Below are 20,580 nucleotides of genomic sequence, written 5' to 3'. Positions count from 1 at the left end.
GGTATAAAGATGCAGGGGATTGGGTAGGTAAATCATCTATTTTGTTCCCATAGACCTAAATGAGCAATTAACCCTTTGTAATGCAGGTAAAGCCCAATGAAAGGGATTTTTTTTATTCTACTGGGGGTTAGGCTTTAAAAAGGAAAACCTTGAGAATTAGTAAAAAAAAAAAAAATCAGCTGCAGCAGATCGCTCAGTCACTGCTTCCTGCTCTGCCTCTTCAGCACCCACTGGAGCGCCGAGGTGGAGATGGGATGGAAGCAGCTGGCTCAGGCTCTCAGCAGCACACTGAAAGGCTGCTGATCACGTATGCAGGTGGATTCAGACATCATTGTCAGGATCCTTCCAGAACCTGGAGCTGTGATGTCAGATAGAAGGATTTTGCCTGCTGTCTGCTTATTGCGGGTCACTGGATTGCAAAAGTGCATTCTTGTGACTCTAAAAAAAAAAAAAAAAAAGAAAAAAAAAAGTATGGCCAAAGCTTTTTTGTCCATATTTGTTTTCTAAGTGCATTTCAACCTAAAAAATGAAAAAGTAGGTGCATGACATCACAACCCTTCATTTTAGCCTTTTATTACATAGTAACAGTTCGCCAGTAATTACCTGTTGATCTTACCCGTTACCCCGTATATATGCAGCCAATTGAAATGTTGAGCTGACAAAGCGCCATTACTTTAATTATAGAGTACAGTCAGTCTATCAGCTGTTGGAGGAACTTGTGGGTACTGTCAACGATAACCGTGTCGGTACCCAGAAGTTCCTCCAACAGCTGATTCATCATGCCTGGCAGTCAGACGCTTCCTCCCCTTTAGGCGCACCCTTAAAACCCATCTCTTCAGGGAAGCCTACCCCGCCCTCAGCCAATTGCCGACCTCCTCCACTCTTCCTACCACTCCATCCCCCACAGCTATCTCCTCCTGTACCACCATCCCCTCCCTCCTAGATTGTAAGCTCCAAGGAGCAGGGCCTTCAAACCCCTCGTGTATCGCATTGTATTGTTATTGTACTGTCTCGTGTATTGTCTCCCATTGTAATGTACAGCGCTGAGGGAACTGTTGGCGCTATATAACTACTGTTTAATAATGTTGATGCATTCGAATTTCGGAGGAAGCTTTGCAGGCCTCCCTTTGAATATCAGAAGCAGGAGCAGTTGGGGTGAGAGCTGGCAGTGTGTCACTTCCGGGAATTACATGGCGCTTGCTGAAAATCTCCACCCACTGTAAACAAATTTCTATTCACTGGGGCTTCTTTTCCAAGCAGATGACCACCAGTCTTGCTAAACAATTCTGCAATTTCTCAAAACAGATTTAGCAGTTTTGGGCCGTTTTTGCGTTTATAATGTGCCTTTTAATTTTGTAAACGTTTCAGGACATATACAGAAAAACAAAATGTTGTTCATATAAAATATATATATATCATGTATTATTATATCAATATATTGATAATAATCTCTCTCTCTCTCATAATATATATATATATATATATTATAATATTATATCAATATAAAATATATAGGAATATTACCCATTTGCCATGAGGAGGAATTGGATTATAACCTGCTCCCTTCTTCATGACAAGCAGACTGTCAGAGCAGTGCAAGTCTGGTCACAAGGTTCAAGGCCTGGTTCACATCTATGCGGGTTTCCACACCAGCAACAAGCAGCAGTCAAAATGATCTGCTGTTTGACTATGCGCGGGGTGGCCATTCATTCTGGATGAGACCCCCATGCAGAAAAAACGCTGCGTGCTTGTGGGAACAGCAGTGAAATCACATGGTGCAAAATCATCATGTGATTTCCTGGCTGTTGCATTTTTTGAATGGTGCAGGAACCTTTTTACTGTGTGAAACGCAGGCAGGACACCAGATTGTATGGGCTGCTGTGCCCGTGCCAACCCCCATAGATGTGAACCAGGCCTAAGTAACTGTTTTACCTTGGAACTATCAGCTACAAGGTGCACACAGCAGCAATCTTTTCAGATTCCTCACAGTAAGGTTGCAAGTGTGAGCTGTTCAAAAAGGCTCTGCTCAGTCTGGTCTCAAGTAAAAGAGTGTGATACAAGCGGAGCGGGTGATAATGTACACAGAATGTACAACCCACCGCAATAGAATACATAGGAGTCTTACGGAGCTCTAGTTTACATTTTCTTTGTTCCTTGAAGAGTGATCTGCATTCAAAGCACTCTTCAGAGAGCATCTGACAGGCAGTGAGGCACCTCCTTACCTAATGCTTGTTTTAACCACCTAAATGTCCTTCACTTGTGTGGTTGCCGTGTAGTCCCATTTACTTGAATGGGTCGAGTTCAGAGGGCAACAGGGTGTAATTTCTGCCCCAGGCATGAAAGAAAGGCACCGTGGGCACAGCATGTGTACACCCCAGGCCACTGCCTTTCCAGCTAAAAAGGCAGCGGTTGAGGGATAGTAAAAACGCAGCTTAACTGCAGGGTTTCATCCAGGGGCGGACTGACAACTCATGGGGCCCTCGGGCAATAGGGGATCATGGGGCCCCTGTGTCCTTGCCCAAATTGAAAAAAGCCTATGAAAAAGGTACCAGGGGCATCTCATGGGGCCCCCTACTGACCCCGAGCAGTGCCCGAGTTTCCAAATGGTCAGTCCGCCCCTGGTTTCATCACTCCCCCAACAGCAAGTGTAAACAAGCCCTAATGGATGAAAATAGTGTTACGCAAACACTGCTTTGCAGGTAATCACCAGCAGGCTGTGCCTTTAGGGCAGGGGTGGGCAAACCTTTTGACTTGAGGGCTGCAATGGGTTCATATATTGGACCTGGGGGCCGGACCAAGAGTAGATGAATGATGTGTATGTGTCATCCATAGTAAGTATAGTAATATTCCCCCATAGTAAGCATAGTAATTAATCCCCCCTATAGTAATTCATCCCCCCTATAGCAATTCATTCCCCCTATAGTAATTCATTCCCCATATTAATTCATCCCCCATATAGTAATATTCCCCCATAGTAAGCATAGTAATTAATCCCCCATAGTAATTCATTCCCCCTATAGTAATTCATTCCCCATATTAATTCATTCCCCATATTAAGTCCCCAAGTCCCCCCTGTGTCAATTCACTTACCTTTGCTCTGCGCGTTCCTCTCGCCGTGTTCCCGCGCGGTTCCGGTGTAGCATGAAAAACTGTCTCCTATGAGGATCTGTCCCCCTCGACGTATCTGCGCATGTGCCAGTTTCAGGCATTAGCAACCGATCGGCGATCTCCGGCACATGCGCAGATACGTCGAGGGGGACAGATCCTCATAGATCCGCGGGCCGGATTAAAAGGCAGCGGGACGTAGTTTGCCCATTGCTGCTTTAGGGTCTAGTTCTAAAACATTAGTTATTAAAACATTTTCTAATACCTCTAAGCACCCTTCCAATTGCTTTAAAGCAAGTCGAAATGTTCAATAGAAGACCACTGTGAGGCTGGTTACTGTGCGCTCATGTGCATTCATGAAGTTCCCTGATCCCCTACTCACAAATCTTTGCTCCTTCCACAAAGTACTACCAGGAAAACAAAAAAAAAAAAAAAACCACTAGCAGTGCAACATACGGGTGAAGGGAGTGTGCACTCAATCCTGCCCAGAGTTCACCTTTTATTGGTCATCGGTTGTATATGACCGCTCACCTGAGCTGGACACAGAACTGGTTGTACTGGTTGAGTGACTATGGTCCATTGCAGGGCTTGTAGAGTTACTGTTACTTGTGTTTGTCCCTTCATCCGTCGTTTTCTTGAAGAAATTGTGCTGGAGAGCATAGAAAGGGGTAATCCTAGTTTTGGGGTCATAATCCAACATCCGCAGAATTAAATCTTTAAATTTGAGATAGTCGGATGGAGAATGTCCCTGTTCACCGGCCCGGCGCCCTCCGGGGCCACCAGTCTCCACACCCAGAACTTCATGAAGTCTCCGAGTCCCCGGTACTTTGTAGTCCTAAATAGAGAGCATACAATGAACACGCGTCAATGGAAGCAACATGCACAACTGTCAGGCACAATTCTCTCTCAGCTACTAAAGTAACCAGTTACTGCCAAACAAAATAAAAACATAAAATGGGGGCTCATAAATCCAACTAGGCCTTCAAGGGCCACCTGTGCCTGAAACAAAAATGTTCCACAAATACACCACAGGGCCCACTGATGAGGTATCCATTTTCAAAAAGCAAATTTGCAGTAATAACCCCTTCCCACCAGCTGTACAAATACAAGTGGCAGCTGCCAGTAACAGCATGGTCAGAGTGCAAGGGGTGCTCCCAGCAAAACTGTCCCCTATAAATACTCATAGTGGCAGCACAGAATAATGCCAGTCATATGTCGAAGAGCGGGAGCCAGTAGGAATTGATTCCTAATTACGTGATAGGAGCCCATGCTCCTGGCGTTAGATCCCCTTAACCACCTGCCGCCCAGCCACTGTAGAAATACGGCGGCAGGGCAGCACGGCTGGGCAAAAGCACGTTTTAAAACGCGCTTTTATAAAACAGGCAGGGGGCGCACACGAGGCGCGCCGCCGCCCTACCTGCACCGCCGATCCCAGCCACGGGTGTCAGTCACCAGGTCACAGCCGGTCATTACTGGCTGTGTCCTGCTGATTAGCGGCAATCACTGACAGAGAGCAGGGCTGCAGTAGCTCTGCTCTCTGTCAGTTCCCTGACAGCTCCTGACAGGTTGATCGGGAGAGAAGAGTTTATCTCTCCTGATCAGCGTTTCCATGCAGTACACACCCCACCCCCTAGTAAAACACTCCCCTCAAACAGTTAACCCTTTCAGTTGTTAAAAAAAGTTAACCCCTTCCTCCCCAGTGCCATTAGTACAGTGTCAGTGTTTTTTTTTTTTGCACTGATCACTGTATTGGTGTCACTGGGGATATCAGTGACCCCATGTCAGTTCCCCCCCAGTGTCACAATGTCCGCCGCAGTCCTGCCATAAGTCGCTGATCGCCGCCATTATTAGTATAAAAATCCGACTATCTTTCCTGCCATTTGTAAACGCTATAACTTTCATGTAAACCAATTAATTTACACGTATTGGGTTTTTTTTTTTTTTTTTTTTTTAGCAAAGACATGTCGCAGAATGCATTTTGGCTGATTTTTTTTCGGCCCGAAATTTTTTTTACTGGACATGTTTTATAGCAAAATGTTCAAAATATTGTTTTTTTTTTTCTCAAAATTGTCATTTTTTTTTTTTATAGCGCAAAAAATAAAAACCACACAGGCGATCAAATACCACCGAAAGAAAGCTCTATTTGTGTGAAAAAAAGGACATAAATTTCACTTATGTACCGTATTGCATGACCGCGCAATTGTCCGTTAAACTAGCGCAGTGCTGTATAGCAAAAAAAAAAAGGCGTAAATTGCAGTATCGATACCATAGTTTGTAGACGCTATAACTTCACACAAAGCAATCAATATACACTCATTGGGATTTTTTTTACCAAAAACATAGAGCAGAATACATTTTGGCCAAAATTTATAACCAACTTTGAGTTTACTATATATTTTTTATAGCTGAAAGTAAAAAATATTGTTTTTCTTCAAAATGTTTGGTCTTTTTTTGTTTATAGCGTGAAAAATAAAAAGCGCACAGATGATCAAATACCACTGAAAGAAAGCTCTATTTGTGTGAAAAAAAGGACGTAAATTTCGTTTGGGTGCAGCATTGCATGACCGCGCAATTATCAGTTGAATTAGTGCAGCGCCGAGTAGCAAAAAGAGGCGTGGTCATTAAGGGGGGTAAATCCTCAGGAGGGCAAGTGGTTAAAGAACCAGCTTCCGTTGGAAGAAAGGGTTAAAGGCTAAGTTCACTTTAAAATAAATAAATAAATGTTTTTTTTTATTTTGTAAGTACAAACAAAAATTAAAAAATGTGCATTTACTATTTTTTTTTTTTTTTTGGGAGCCAGTAAAGCATTGCACCATCAGCAGATGCAGGACTTATGCAGGCCTGTCAGTATAATCTGTGCGCTCATACAAGCAAAAAGCAAACATTGGTAGTAATCTTGTGCAGAAGATGAATACAATGTAATTTTTCTTGTAATGTTGAAACAAATACCCTGACCGCATCATACAAACTAGGGCATCACAAGAAACTTTATTTTGAATGCAAAAGACAAATCCAAAAATACCTTTTTGATATCTTTATTTTTCTTTACAGTCCATGAACCTTCAGGAAGTTTATCAAAGTATTTCCTTGCTTTTGGGGCCTGATCCAACATGTGGGTTGGGGGAGTTCCGAGGACCTCCACTATCTTGTTCATCTGGTCCACCTGCGGTCATAAGTCAACATATTAGAACATTTCTTGCATAAAAAGGTATTTACGGAGGTTGAGAGATCCTGTCCAGGGGACAGTCTGAAAGAGTAGCACTGGACTGGAGAGCGAAGGGGAAATCATAGTGAGGACAGGAATACCAGGCCCTTCCTTCAGTAGAGCGTACTGTGGCCATGAGATGGTGGTAAGCTGGCATTCGTGGTAGGGGAGGGTAGTTACGCAAGCTCAGGGGACACTTATTCTTAAACAGGTAGCAATCCACTTTCCCAATGAAATCAACTCCCAGTTTTCACATTCACATGAAATGCCGAAATGTTGAAGATTAAATCAGGATTTTGTGTTGCTCAGAATAACCGCCAACGCTATACAGGTCTGTATGCATCTCTGGTAAGAACAGTCACAGACTGCATTGCTTCACAACAACCAGTTTCAAGCTTTCACTTTCCAAAGGCCTTAACCCCTTCACGCCGGCGCCTCCCGGCCCTTTGAGAGTTTCAGCAACCGGGAGGCGGGGTGGGGTTTAGGGTCATGTGACCGCCATGACGCATCGTCGCGGAGGTCACATGATCGGCAAAGGTCCCGATCGAAAGAGGAGATCAAGACCTTTCCGTAAGTACCGGACATGTGTGCTGGGTACGTGCAGGGCGCGCGCTCTCGGCACTTATGTCCTTTTTTAATAGAATGCAAATGTGCGGCCGCTCGGCGTCTAGGCCCAGACGCCAGGAGGCCGCACATTTGCCTTCGGCCGGCATTAAGAGGTTAAGCTACAAAAGCTGTTAATGTGCCTATTGGCAATGCTATAACTGGGGAATACAAATATTCAAAACACACACGAGGTCAAATGTCCCGCCATCTTTTATCATTTATTGAGACTACATAAGCGGAGCCCTAGTTCGTACCATGGTAACTACAGACTATTGTTGATGAACACTCCATTTATTTTACATAATGAACACTAGGAGACAGGGGCGGACTGACAACTCATGGGGCCCCCCGGGCAATAGGGGATCATGGGGCCCCCCGGGCAATAGGGGATCATGGGGCCCCCCGGGCAATAGGGGATCATGGGGCCCCCCGGGCAATAGGGGATCATGGGGCCCCCCGGGCAATAGGGGATCATGGGGCCCCCCGGGCAATAGGGGATCATGGGGCCCCCCGGGCAATAGGGGATCATGGGGCCCCCCGGGCAATAGGGGATCATGGGGCCCCCCGGGCAATAGGGGATCATGGGGCCCCCCGGGCAATAGGGGATCATGGGGCCCCCCGGGCAATAGGGGATCATGGGGCTCCTGTGTCCTTGCCCAAACTCAAAAAAGCCTATGAAAAAGGTACCAGGGGCATCTCATGGGGCCTCCTACTGACCCCGGGCCCTCGGGCAGTGCCCGAGTTTCCAAACGGTCAGTACGCCCCTGCTAGGAGATTACAGACGTTTGCAAACGTGCAGCTGAGGCGGATCTTTCAAGAAGGTGCCCCTAACTTTGATAATGTGGAGGAACTTGCATGATCGAATGACCGCAAGAGGTGTAGAAGAAGTATCCACCAGTTGCACCCCCCCCCCAGCTGACAGTCTCCCTACCACGATCTTGTAGTTCATATAGAGCTTGGGGCTAACAATCCTAGTGTAAGCGTTGTTCTAAAGAAGCCATGGTGCTCTGCTTGCTCTACATATACAGAGAAAATGATAAACAAGCAGATAGGGGGCTCGGATATACTTTTCAGTGATAGTATGAAAGCCCATACCTTGTGGGACATGGCACTGTAAATATTTAATTTTTCAAACAGTTCAAGAAATGCTGAAAAAAAACTGAGTAAAGTAGGAAAAGCCTTAAAGTGTGTCAAAAGGCCCTTTGAAAATAATAAACAGCCCCGATCCTCTTCTCAGCTCCCACGCCTGCGCTTCTGGCTTCTCCCCCTAGCCAAGTGCCCCCGAAACAAGCTGCTTGCTCTGGAGGCACTTGTCCGTATTTGCTGTTGAACCGCCTGTGTTTCTATTACACACACAGAGCGTCACTCAGTCCTACCCCTTCCTCGCTGTCTGCGATTGCCAACAGCGGGAGCCAAAACCTTCAGCCTTTTAAACCACTTTAAATGACATGAGGAGTGCGTACTTGCTTGCACTATGCAAGATGGTTCAATGGTTCCGAAAGCTTAACATTGCCTTTCATGAACATCCTGGACATTAAAATGATTAAAAACATTGCAAAATAAAATTTCACACTGCTAAAAGTTAAGAAAAAAAAAAAGTGGAAAATCCTGGCATTGCTTACCTCATTGGATCCACTGAATAAAGGCTCTCCAGTGTGCATTTCCACCAATATACACCCTAATGACCACATGTCTATCGCCAAGTCGTACGGCATTCCCAGCAGCACCTCAGGCGATCGGTAAAAACGACTTTGAATATACTGGTAGATCTTTAAAATAATAAGTTTGGGAGTTAATAAAGTCATACACAAGAAGAATATTTTCCTGCAGTATCTTTTGTTTTATGGGTCTCAAAAAAAGAACAAAAAAAAACAAAGACCTTCAGTGTAAAAAATAAGTCAAGGCTAAGATATAGTAGTTCTCACTGTTGTAAGTAGAGAAGAGAGACAGCAGCGCCACTCTAAGTGTAGATGGTATTAACCCCTTCCCGCCGGCGCCTCCCGACCTTTTAAGAGTTTCAGAAGCCGGGAGGCAGGACGGGGTTTAGGGATCATGTGATCGCCGTGATGCATCATCACGGTGGTCACATGATTGGGAAAGGTCCCGATCGAAAGATCAGACCGGGACCTTTCCGTGAGTACCGGACATGTGTGCTGGGAGCGAGCAGCGTGCGCGATTCTCAGCACATATGTTTTTTGTTAATTGCATGCAAATGTGCGGCCGCTCGGCATCTAGGCCCAGACGCCGGGAGGCCGCACATTTGTGTGCTGCCGGCGTGAAGAGGTTAAAAGCAGGTAAATGTAATGATAAAATGCACTCACAAGAGTAGATAATAATAGGCATGTTATGAGGACTGGTAGTCCGGTGGAGTAGATCGTCCCATGGGGCACTCTAGGTGTATCCCCGCCGATCTGGTGGTGTCCAGGGCTCGGGGAGTAGCAGACAGGCCTCACTTAAGAGTGGCGCCACTGTCTCTCTTCTCTACCTGCATATAGGAGTATCTACAAGCTCTTACAGCCGACCGCCTCATTCTACAAGCCCACATACCCACAAGCCTTCCAATAAAGATGGACTTGGATGACAATTTTCACATGGACCTTCTACTAATATAACCACCCATGGTCCACCCCCTATCCCCACTGTCGCCACAGTGGCGCCACTGTCTCTTCTCTACCTGCATATAGGAGTATCTACAAGCTCTTACAGCCGACCGCCTCATTCTACAAGCCCACATACCCACAAGCCTTCCAATAAAGATGGACTTGGATGACAATTTTCACATGGACCTTCTACTAATATAACCACCCATGGTCCACCCCCTATCCCCTACTGGGTAGTTGATGCAACGCTCCCCATCTATCTCTATACGCACTATTGTAAGTGCTTCTCTAAGTGCATGCAGACCAAGCTGAGTAGCAAAAGTTATAGTGGTAGGGACAAATCGCAACCCACGAACATGCATTTCCCACCACAACTTTCTGGCAAACAGCTTGGTTGGCAGCAGATGTGGAGAAAGCTAAAAAGGGTATCTTTCTAGCACCTTTTATCAATTAAATAAATTACCCCCCCCCCCCCCCCAAAAAAAGAAAAGAAAAAAAAAGATTGATGAAGTATGGGAGTAAAAGCAAGATATGCTGAGTGTTTTTTTGGAATTATGAAGGTGCCACGCTGCTCGTCATACTGATCTGGCAAAGCTTCCTAGCCGATGCAAGCGGGGGCAGGAAAACTCAAAGCTGAAGACAAATTGGTGAGCTGCAGAGGTGCACTCCATCCTCAGATTACACTGAGTCATAAGCCAATGGGATATTTCTTTCACCAGCACTGGGATTTGCTTTTCTATTAGGTGTAAGCAAACTGGCTCAGACTGCTGGAGCTCACTTGCTGGACTTCAGACATCCTGCAGTCTAACTTTCCTGCAACACCCCGGTAGCGGTAGGCAAGGTGGGATGCTTCCTTGTCAAACAGTAATCACAAAAATATTCCAGAAAATCTTTAGAAAAACACCTTGATATACTAGTTTTTGTCAATACCAGGTATCATTTAGCAGAAATTGATCTGCTTCAACAAGTGTTGAGGCAAAAAGAAGAAAAATCCCAATCCCATCGCAATAAAAAAAAAAAAAAAATAGCATAGCCTTTTACACTGAATCACCAGACTCATAGGGTGACCCGCAGATCCAAGGATGAACGTACCCTTTGCCCAAGTTGACAGGAGCTGCCAAAGTCCACAATCTTGATGGCACTGCGCTTTGGGTTACACAGGAGAATGTTTTCCGGTTTTAGGTCACAATGAATTATACTGAGCTCGGGAGTGGCCAAGAACAAGAGAGCCGTGCACAGCTGCTGAGCAAACTTGCGGGTCAGGTTCAGGGAAACGCCGCGGAAGTTTGTGTTTCTTAAAAGGTCATACAAATTGTAGGACAGCAATTCAAACACCAGACACAGATGGTTCCGAAACATAAAGTGCCGCTTTAAATGCACTGCAAGACAAAAAGGAAAAAGGAAAACAATTACAGCCAGTCCCAACGGACTTGTGTACACTGCGTCCAACTAGGCAAAGTTTTGTTGCAGCAAAAATGATCATAAAAGTCCTCAAACACAATGGACGTGCTGAGGCTGTATACGGAGATAGGAACAAGACAAGGTACAATGCAACATGGTGTGTATCCCCTCAGAGATGTTCCACAAATTAAAAATTAAACTGTACGCTAAACCTGCTTTGTTTTAGTTTTGGATAGAGTGAGTAGCCCCTCTCAGTCAAGTTAAACTTTCATTGAAATGTAATTATTTACAAAACAAAGTACAGAAAATGTTTATATATACCCCCCCCCCTCTCTCTCTCTCTATTATCTCTCTCTCTCTCTATATCTATATCTCTCTATATCTATATCTCTCTATCTATTATCTATCTATTATCTATCTCTCTATCTATTATCTATCTCTCTATCTCTCTATCTATTATCTATCTCTCTATCTCTCTATCTATTATCTATCTATCTATCTATTATCTATCTATCTATTATCTATCTATCTATTATCTATCTATCTATTATCTATCTATTATCTATCTATCTATTATCTATCTATCTATTATCTATCTATCTATTATCTATCTATCTATTATCTATCTATCTATTATCTATCTATCTATTATCTATCTATTATCTATCTATCTATTATCTATCTATCTATTATCTATCTATCTATTATCTATCTATTATCTATCTATCTATTATCTATCTATCTATTATCTATCTATCTATTATCTATCTATCTATTATCTATCTATCTATTATCTATCTATCTATTATCTATCTATCTATTATCTATCTATCTATTATCTATCTATCTATTATCTATCTATCTATTATCTATCTATCTATTATCTATCTATCTATTATCTATCTATCTATTATCTATCTATTATCTATCTATTATCTATCTATCTATCTATTATCTATCTATTATCTATTATCTATCTATTATCTATTATCTATCTATTATCTATTATCTATCTATTATCTATTATCTATCTATTATCTATCTATCTATTATCTATCTATTATCTATCTATTATCTATCTATTATCTATCTATTATCTATCTATTATCTATCTATTATCTATCTATTATCTATCTATCTATCTATTATCTATCTATCTATCTATCTATCTATTATCTATCTATTATCTATCTATTATCTATCTATATAAACATTTTGATTAGGGCTCCTTTTCCATTAGCGTGTCTCCAAAGCTGCACAATATCCAGTGCGACTTAGGAGCACAACTTTGATTTGACTTTACATTCTCTGTCATATCAAAAGTCAGATCTGAAGTCGCAGCGACTTCTGTAGGAACGGCTTTCAAAGAAATACATTGAATTTCATATACAAAAGAAAAAACAAAGAGGGAGCACCGGCCTAGTGCATTATCAGAGCCAACACTTCCTATATAGGCTAACTACTGCTATATAAGAGAAGTGTAGACTCTTGGAGTGTTGACTCTGAGGAAGAGGCTGAGTCCTCGAAACGCGTCAGCCAGTTGGTCATCCGGGGTTCCATCGTTGTGGACTCAGATGCTATATGGATTGAACACCTTTGTTCATTGTGACGTGCCTGTGTTTTATATGCCCATCGTGAGTACAATACCTACTTTTTTTTACTCTTTCAAAAATATTTTAAACGATAATGCACTAGGCCGCTGTGCCCTCTTTTTGTTTTTTTTTCTTTTGCATTTAGTGACTTTGCACTACCCCGGTCCGTTGAGGGCAGCAAGCAGTGCCCATTTTAGAACATTTACATTGTCATCCTAGCCTCTCCTGAGTCCATCCCCAGCGCAGGAGTAAAGTATTTGCTGTGATTGAACTTCATATGTTCTGCGACTTGGGGTCTCACAAGTCAGATCCCACAAGTGTGAAAGGAGCCCAAGGGGTGTCTAAGCCGCTTTCTCCAAAACTGAAGGCAGCTAGAACTCTGCCAGGTTCAATACTCACCAATATAATACTTCATTTCCGTGTCATGCTTGTTCATAAGCTCAAGAAGTCTCAGCTCTATTTGGGCCTGGTTCAAAAATGCTTTCTTATTTTTGATGATTTTAATGGCTACCCATTCTTGATCATGGTGATCATACGCCTTCACCACCTAAAAGATCATAGAAGACAACCTGTTAGAGGCAACGCAATATTCTGTGAAAACATACACAACAAGGCTGCTTACATTTCACTATTACAGCCAAAGCATTGTCAGTATTATTGGGGGCTGTATATCGGGTTATTTTCATTACCATAGGATGAACACAGTAGACATATTATATAAGGCCTGGTTCACACCTATACGTCTTTCAGTGCGTTTTCAGTTTTGCAGAAATTCACTACAGTCCATTTAACATGGTTTCCTATGGGTCACATGCACATCTGTGCATCATTTATTTTGAAAAGGGTCAGGGACTTTTTCACAGTAGGTTGCGTTTTGGTTCCATAGACTTCAATGGAAAAAAAAAAAAAAAATGTAGTGCTTTCGCTTTTTGACGCGTTTCTGCAGCGAGACAACAGACACCTCTCAAAAATGCATTAAAAACACGTTAAAAAAATGGGTGTTAGGAAACTGAAAAGTGCGTCAAGAAAACACATCCATAACCTGCATAGGTGTGAACCAGGCCTAAAACCATAGACCGCCGAAACCTGTTTTAGTGCTGATTCGCCCTTGTGCAGTGCAGATTGAAGCTCAGGTTTTACAGTTAATTGACACAGTAGTTGTTCAGAGGTTCATGGCAGGTTTACATCAGGTTCAGCACAGGATTAGGCCAGGATTTTATTCTGTTCACACATGTGCGGTTTAGAAATGGTTCCCATACAAGTCAATAGCCTGTAATCCGCACCTGAACCTGATGCCACCACTCAGAAATCGTACATGACTCTCTCAAACAGCACTGAATCCGCACTGTGTGCACCAGACATATGTGAACAGGCACCATAGGCAGCAATATTATTTCATAGGGATTGGATGCGGCTCAAATCAAATCCACATAGTATAAGTGCCAATTCATATATGAGTTGACACACATCTTCTGAAAGAGTAAATAAGCCAGGCAGTCAAAGTGCTAATTATCAGTGGCAGGAGGTGGGAGCGGTCAGTACTTCCGTAAACCAAGAGGGAAAGGAGCTCTAAGACCTGTGAATCAGTATCAGGTGGGTTTTGCATTTCAATACAAATTGATGGGAATGAAAAAAAAAAAAAAGGAAACACGCTTTGAAGATCGAATTCAGGTCAGAAGAAGGTCAACTGCAAATCAAATGCTCCTGGGAGTTCTGAATGACCTCAAGGGTCCTAAACTGATGCCACCGACAGACTCTCAAGGCTTTGTTTACAGGGGCATACTATACTGCAAACCTATGCGAGGGCTGTGCCAGCCGGCCCAAACTCATGTCTGCATTCAGGGCTGTCAAACTGGGAGCAGTGTTCGTGCAGCCGCTGTATCCCAATTGTCATGAAAAGGACTGTCTACATAGAGGACAGCATCTCTGTGTGGCCAAATACGGCCCTCCCAGAGTTGTACCCTATAGTATTGCCTATGTAAACAAGCCCTAAAGCCGAAATACAGGTCAACCGCTAAATACAGAAATGATATGCATATCTGGAAGGCATTTTAACTGCCCACGGATTTGTATTTATGTCCATCCAGACGGGTTTTGTCCCGTTCTCCAGACTGACTGGACAGTGAAAAAAGTTGCAGACTAAATAAGCACAGCTGTCCGTCTACATATGCCCTGTCTTATTACATGAACACTGCGGTACAACTGACTTGCTATTTTCCCAGTCTAAGCAGTGGGTTGCATGAGGCTCAAACAGTAAAAATTCAGGTATATTTATGCTTTTCATTTAAAAAACACATTAAGTGATGTATACGTGAAAATAACGTATTTTATATCTTTAGAGTTTTTCTTTAAGATAGGCTTCAAATGTTATTGGGCAGTCCAAAAACCACGCAGTAGATGCAGCAGCATCCAGGACTGAAGACTCCATAAAGTAAGGTCACCCCCTAACCAATGCAGCCTCATAGCACAACCGGAACACACTTTGCAAACTCTTTGCAGGTGAGTGCATGGATAGATACATACATATACATATATATATATATATATATATATATATATATATATATATATATATATATATAGATATATATCTATATCGATCTATCTATCGGGTACTTATAAAGCGTTGTCAATTTACAAAGCACTTTACATATATATTGTACATTCACATCAGTCCCTAACCCTCAAGGGGCGTACAATCTAAGGTCCCTAACTCACATTCGTACATGCACATACTAGGGCCAATTTAGACCGGAGCCAAATAACCTACCAGCATGTCACTGGAACATGGGAGGAAACCGGAGTACCCAGAGGAAACCCACGCAGGCACATGGAGAACATGCAAACTCCAGGCAGGTGGTGCCATGGCTGGGATTCAAGCCAGGTGGAAATGCTAACCATTAAGTGTGTGTGTATATGTATATATACACACACACACACATATATATATATTATACACACACATACACATATACACACATATATATACACACACAAGCTTGCAAAATATATTAAAATATTTCAGTGCAACTTTTCACACCGTACCTGTCCAAACGATCCCTTCCCAATCAGTGAATCTATTTCATATCTGTCCATCCACTTTTCCCCATTTTTCACTATGTAATCGTAATTGTCATCATCAAATCCATCGTTGAACACTTTCCTTTCTTTCTTCGTGCTAGAGTCTTCAGGTGGCACTTGTTGGGCACGGCGTTTCTTCTTAGCATAATAAACCTGGCAATTTACAACATATTCAGTATTAGAGGTTAGCCATCTTCAGGGGCATTACATTCAAGTGCATTAACAGAGGCTATTTAGTCAGTTGAAGGATGTTCATCAACATGCACAAGAAACAGCCCTCACTCATAATAAAAGTCTGAATCTTGAACCACCTTAACAGTTTTCAATATAAACTAGTGCTTTCTGGCTGAACAAAAACTTGGCATCAGTTTTGTTAATGGACTCCACTGTCATGACAAAGGTCCTTTTAACCTGTTCACGCCGAGAGTACACAAATATGCAGCCTCCAGGTGGTTGGGCCATCACGCCTAGAGTACACAAATATGCAGCCTCCAGGTGGTTGGGCCATCACGCCGAGAGTACACAAATATGCAGCCTCCAGGTGGTTGGGCCATCACGCCGAGAGTACACAAATATGCAGCCTCCGGGTGGTTGGGCCATCACGCCGAGAGTACACAAATATGCAGCCTCCGGGTGGTTGGGCCTTCACGCCGAGAGTACACAAATATGCAGCCTTCAGGTGGTTGGGCCTTCACGCCTAGAGTACACAAATATGCAGCCTCCAGGTGGTTGGGCCATCACGCCTAGAGTACACAAATATGCAGCCTCCAGGTGGTCGGGCCTTCACGCCGAGAGTACACAAATATGCAGCCTCCAGGTGGTCGGGCCTTCACGTCGAGAGGCTGCATATTTGCGTACCCAAAATGTAAAAAAAAAACCTGCGCCAAGAATGCATGCCCTGCGCACTCCAGGCACAGTTACCAGCGCCAAATAGAAAGCTCCCGATCACTACTGCGATTGTAAGCTATTTAATCATGCCACTGCTGTGACAGCCAATCAAGGCAGTCACACGAACATAAACCCATTAAAGAGCCGGAAGGCTCAGCATTAAGGGGTTAATGTGATGTGGGAGGAGGTTTGTTTATGGGTATCCATATCACTAAGTGATACTAGGAATGAAAAAAATAATTAAAGCAAAGATTACAATTAGCCACCCCTTTCTATTGAACGAATGGGCTATCAAAAACAAAACATCAGGGACCACATGGGAAAGCGACCCCAAAAAACGCATAAAACGCTCCCACTGTGCCCTATGGACTTGAGTTGTGGGAGGCGGCATTAACCGTAATGGAGAGCAATTCTTTTGATGTAGATAGGTAGGTAGGAAATGTTTTTGACCACAAATCAATATATATACAAGGCCTCGTGCACACAGGATGTTTTAAAAACGCTTCTCCATTACTTGGCAGAAAAACCGCTGGATGCTAGTGAAAGGCGCATTTACAGGCGTCAAGCACTTAATTTAAATGGCCAGAATGATTTGTTCTGGTCACTGAAAAATTAATGCTCAAGTACTAAACATACCTAGGCGCATTTAGACACTCTTACAAGTGTCAAATGTTTTTTTTCTGCCAAACGCTGCTGCTCCTGAACAAACTGGCCCTGGGTTTTCTTACTGCCTGTTAATGCCCCTGCCACCAACAAGACTCTAAAAGTATGTGTGCATAGACACATAGGATAACATGGAGGGGCGTCTACAAGCAGCAAAAGTAAAAACACAGGTCTCTCTCCTGTCAGCATGGACATGCTGTTTTGAGATACAACACAGCATGTTTCCTTAGTGTATAACAGCACACAGTTAACCCTTTGATCGCCCCAGATGTTCCTGCCCAGTATCATTAGTACGTCAGTGCTTTTTATTAGCACTGATCACTGGGGATATCAGTTCCTCCCAGTGTCAGAATGCCCACCGCAGTCCTGCTTTAAGTCACTGATCGCTGCCCCTACTAATATAAAAAAAATAAAAATCCCAGTCTATATACCGCAAATTGTAAACGCTATAACTTTCACGTAAACCAATTAATTTATAAGCATTAGGATTCTTTCTTTTTTTTTTTTTTTGGGCTAAGACATGGAGCAGAATACATTTTGGCCTACAATTAAGAAAAAAAATTGTTTTTTTTATTGGATGTTTTATAACAAAAGTAAAAAATATATTTTTTTCAAAATTGTTGGTTCTTTAAAAATAAAAATACAGAGGCGATCAAATACCACAAATGAAAGCTTTGTCGGAAATTTTTTTACAAATTTCATTTATGTACAGCGTTGCATAACTGCACAATTGTCAGTTAAAGTAACGCAGCGCCGTATCGCAAAAAATGGCCTGGTCAGGAAGGATGGTATAATCCTCTGGAGGGCGAGGGGTGACACAGAACACAAATTGAAAAAGAAAAACAAACAGAAGTAATGGTTAACGTCTAACATCACAACCGTAAACGACCACCACCTAGATGGAAAAAGAGGAATTATTCTAAAAACATTAACTTTTTCCTGATGACTATGTGCATCATCAGCGGCTCACAAAGGCAGAAGGTACATACTTCTGACATCAGTAAACATCAACAAATCTGCAGCTTGATTGCTAGGTCACCCATGCCATCCCCAGTATTCTTAAAGATGAATTCTGGTATAATGTTACATAGTTACATTGGTCCGTGTAGGACCAATGAAGCAACTTATACAGCATATCTGGCTGATGCCCCTAGAAATCACTATTCATTGTTGCATACAGTCCCAATCCCAGGCTTGCAAAAAGGTAAAAGAAGCAGTAAAGCACAATGCTGTGCAGGACTATTAACCTCCCTAGCGGTATGATTATTTCATATTTTTGGTGCTGAAAGCGGTACAATTATTTTGCATGGAAATATGTAGTTTTTTTATTGTAGGCTGTAATTTTTAGGAATAACTCACTGAAATCTGTCTGAACAAGAGTCTAAATCATACATTTAATTCAATAATATAATCAAACCAAAAACACTGAAATGTGAAATAGAGCGCCAAGTTCGCACATCACTGAGCAAAGTCGCAGAATCGTTTTCAGTGTCTGATGACGAATTTCCCCCACGAATCATTATCACACAATTCTGCAAGTGGTTCTGATTTACTATCGCTGTTCTCTAGCTGATCTAAACCCGCTTTTGACCTAAAGGGACACTTTTTGGACGCCATGGACTTTTCTAAGTTTCCAGGCAGAAAGAACAATCAAAATGCAGACAGGGTGCAGGACAGAGCACTCGGGACAAAATGTATGTGAAATAGCAATGTTTTACCATGTAAAATCGTTTTGAAAAAAATGACTTTTTTTAAATTTTCAAATTTCCCGCCGCCGGAGGCGGCGCCCGTACGTCCCGACGTCACAGGGACCGGAACACAGGAGCCGGATGCCGGCATCAGCCGGAGGAGATGGCCGGGAACGCTGCAGGGGACACATCGCGGGAGCGAAGGACAAGGTAAGTGCTGCAGGGACTCCCTATACAGCGCTGCATGGTAAGCCCGAGTGTAGCTCGGGGTTACCACTTTTGGTACTGACATTTTACCCCGAGCTACACTCGGGAATACCATTAGGGAGGTTAACCAGAAGGCACAGCACGGTTATTTTAAGAACCAAATTTCTCCATTTAAAATTTGCTACACGCATATGAAAACTATAGAAATGACACTTTTCAATGTAAACACCCCGTCTGAATAACTTCTGGGAACCTTGGTCTGCGTCCCCACCTTCACCAGCATGTCAGACATGAGGTGCAGGTGATTGGAAATGAGGTGCAGATTTACAGGACGCAGGAGAGAATTCAAATCTAGACCCACCTACCTTCATTTTGTGACAACAAATCAGATAAAATTACCTCATTAATGTGCTTGTAAGTCTTTATCAAGTCCACTGAAAGCTTCCGTAGAGGTGCAGCTGCTGAATCTCGGAAGGTTAATGGAATCCGCCGTTGTAAAATTGTCATGTCTGGCAGGACCTAAAAAAAAAAAAAAAAAAAGCAGACAACAATGAACATCAAATAAAATCATAACCCCCAAAGTAAAAGTCTACGCTTACTGCAAAAGACAGGTATGCCAATGATGGTGCGGATGGTAAATAGTGGATTAAAATGGCTATTAAGGCCAATTTTACTATTTTTTTTTTTTTTTTTTAATTAAAAATTTTTTTAAAAAGTATGCTTACCTGCTCTGTGCAATGGTATACCTCCAAGGGGGTTCATGAATAAGTAAATTAACAGATTTTAGTGAATTTAGTGAATGTCACTTTTAAAATTTTAAAATTTCCCGCCAGTTCCGTCCCCGTACGTCCTGAGAGAAAGGAACCCGGAAGACAGATGCCGGCATCGGCCGGAGGACATTACAGGGGACACTGCAGGGGGGACATCGCGGGAGCGAAGGACAAGGTAAGTGAAGAAGAGATCCCGAAGCAACGCTGCAGTGTATTCCTGAGTGTAGCTTGGGGTTACCGCTTGTGGTGCTGAAACTTTACCCCGAGCTACACTCGGGAATACCGCCAGGGGGGTTAAACTGTTTATAAATAAAAATATTGAAATACAAAAAAAAAAAAAAGGGTCAAGTTCTACACAGTACACTGCCAAAATACAAAACATATTAGAAATCTTTTCCATAAATGTTCCCTAAAACACGCACATCCCTAGAAAGACGATCATCTTACACCAAGTGGTATCAGCCTCTCGTCACAAGGATGTTCAGCAAAGGCCATATGACTTCTACTGGACCTCACTACAGCAAACACTGGTCTACATCAACATCTGTATTGCAGCAAAATTCTTATGAGTTTTCATAGTAAATAAATCAGCTGACTTTGCACCTCATAATGCTGAATAATGCTTACACCTGAACGCTGCCTGTTTTCCTTGTGCATCACAGAACATGGGTTATGCCACGCCGCAAAGCTTCGATTCATGCCCGAGCCCTGTTGGGATTGCTGAGCGGCAAACCTGTTGAACACAACCTTTTCAATTGAATGGGGAAGCGCTGC

The 20,580-nt window shown here is 42.9% G+C and overlaps 1 protein-coding gene across 3 annotated transcripts in view; it reads right to left on the bottom strand.

Annotated features, from left to right (window-relative positions):
* LOC149436403 (dual specificity tyrosine-phosphorylation-regulated kinase 1B-like) overlaps positions 1 to 20,580 on the bottom strand; it is a 142,460-nt gene that overhangs the window by 12,547 nt on the left and 109,333 nt on the right. For all 3 annotated transcript variants that reach the window (XM_089661653.1, XM_089661652.1, XM_089661654.1), the window contains exons 3-9: positions 19,436 to 19,555; positions 15,555 to 15,743; positions 12,909 to 13,056; positions 10,609 to 10,895; positions 8,539 to 8,685; positions 6,128 to 6,268; positions 3,637 to 3,940 (exon numbers count right to left, since the gene is read on the bottom strand). In XM_089661653.1, the coding sequence (XP_089517779.1) occupies positions 3,637 to 3,940; positions 6,128 to 6,268; positions 8,539 to 8,685; positions 10,609 to 10,895; positions 12,909 to 13,056; positions 15,555 to 15,743; positions 19,436 to 19,555 (1,336 nt within the window). The remainder of the gene's footprint in view (positions 1 to 3,636; positions 3,941 to 6,127; positions 6,269 to 8,538; positions 8,686 to 10,608; positions 10,896 to 12,908; positions 13,057 to 15,554; positions 15,744 to 19,435; positions 19,556 to 20,580) is intronic.

Source organism: Staurois parvus, unplaced genomic scaffold (assembly GCF_062004578.1).
Source record: "Staurois parvus isolate SC_StPar_1 unplaced genomic scaffold, SC_StPar_1.0 ptg001359l, whole genome shotgun sequence".
Classification (NCBI taxonomy): Eukaryota; Metazoa; Chordata; class Amphibia; order Anura; family Ranidae; genus Staurois; species Staurois parvus.
This window is presented reverse-complemented; position numbering and strand designations above follow the sequence as displayed.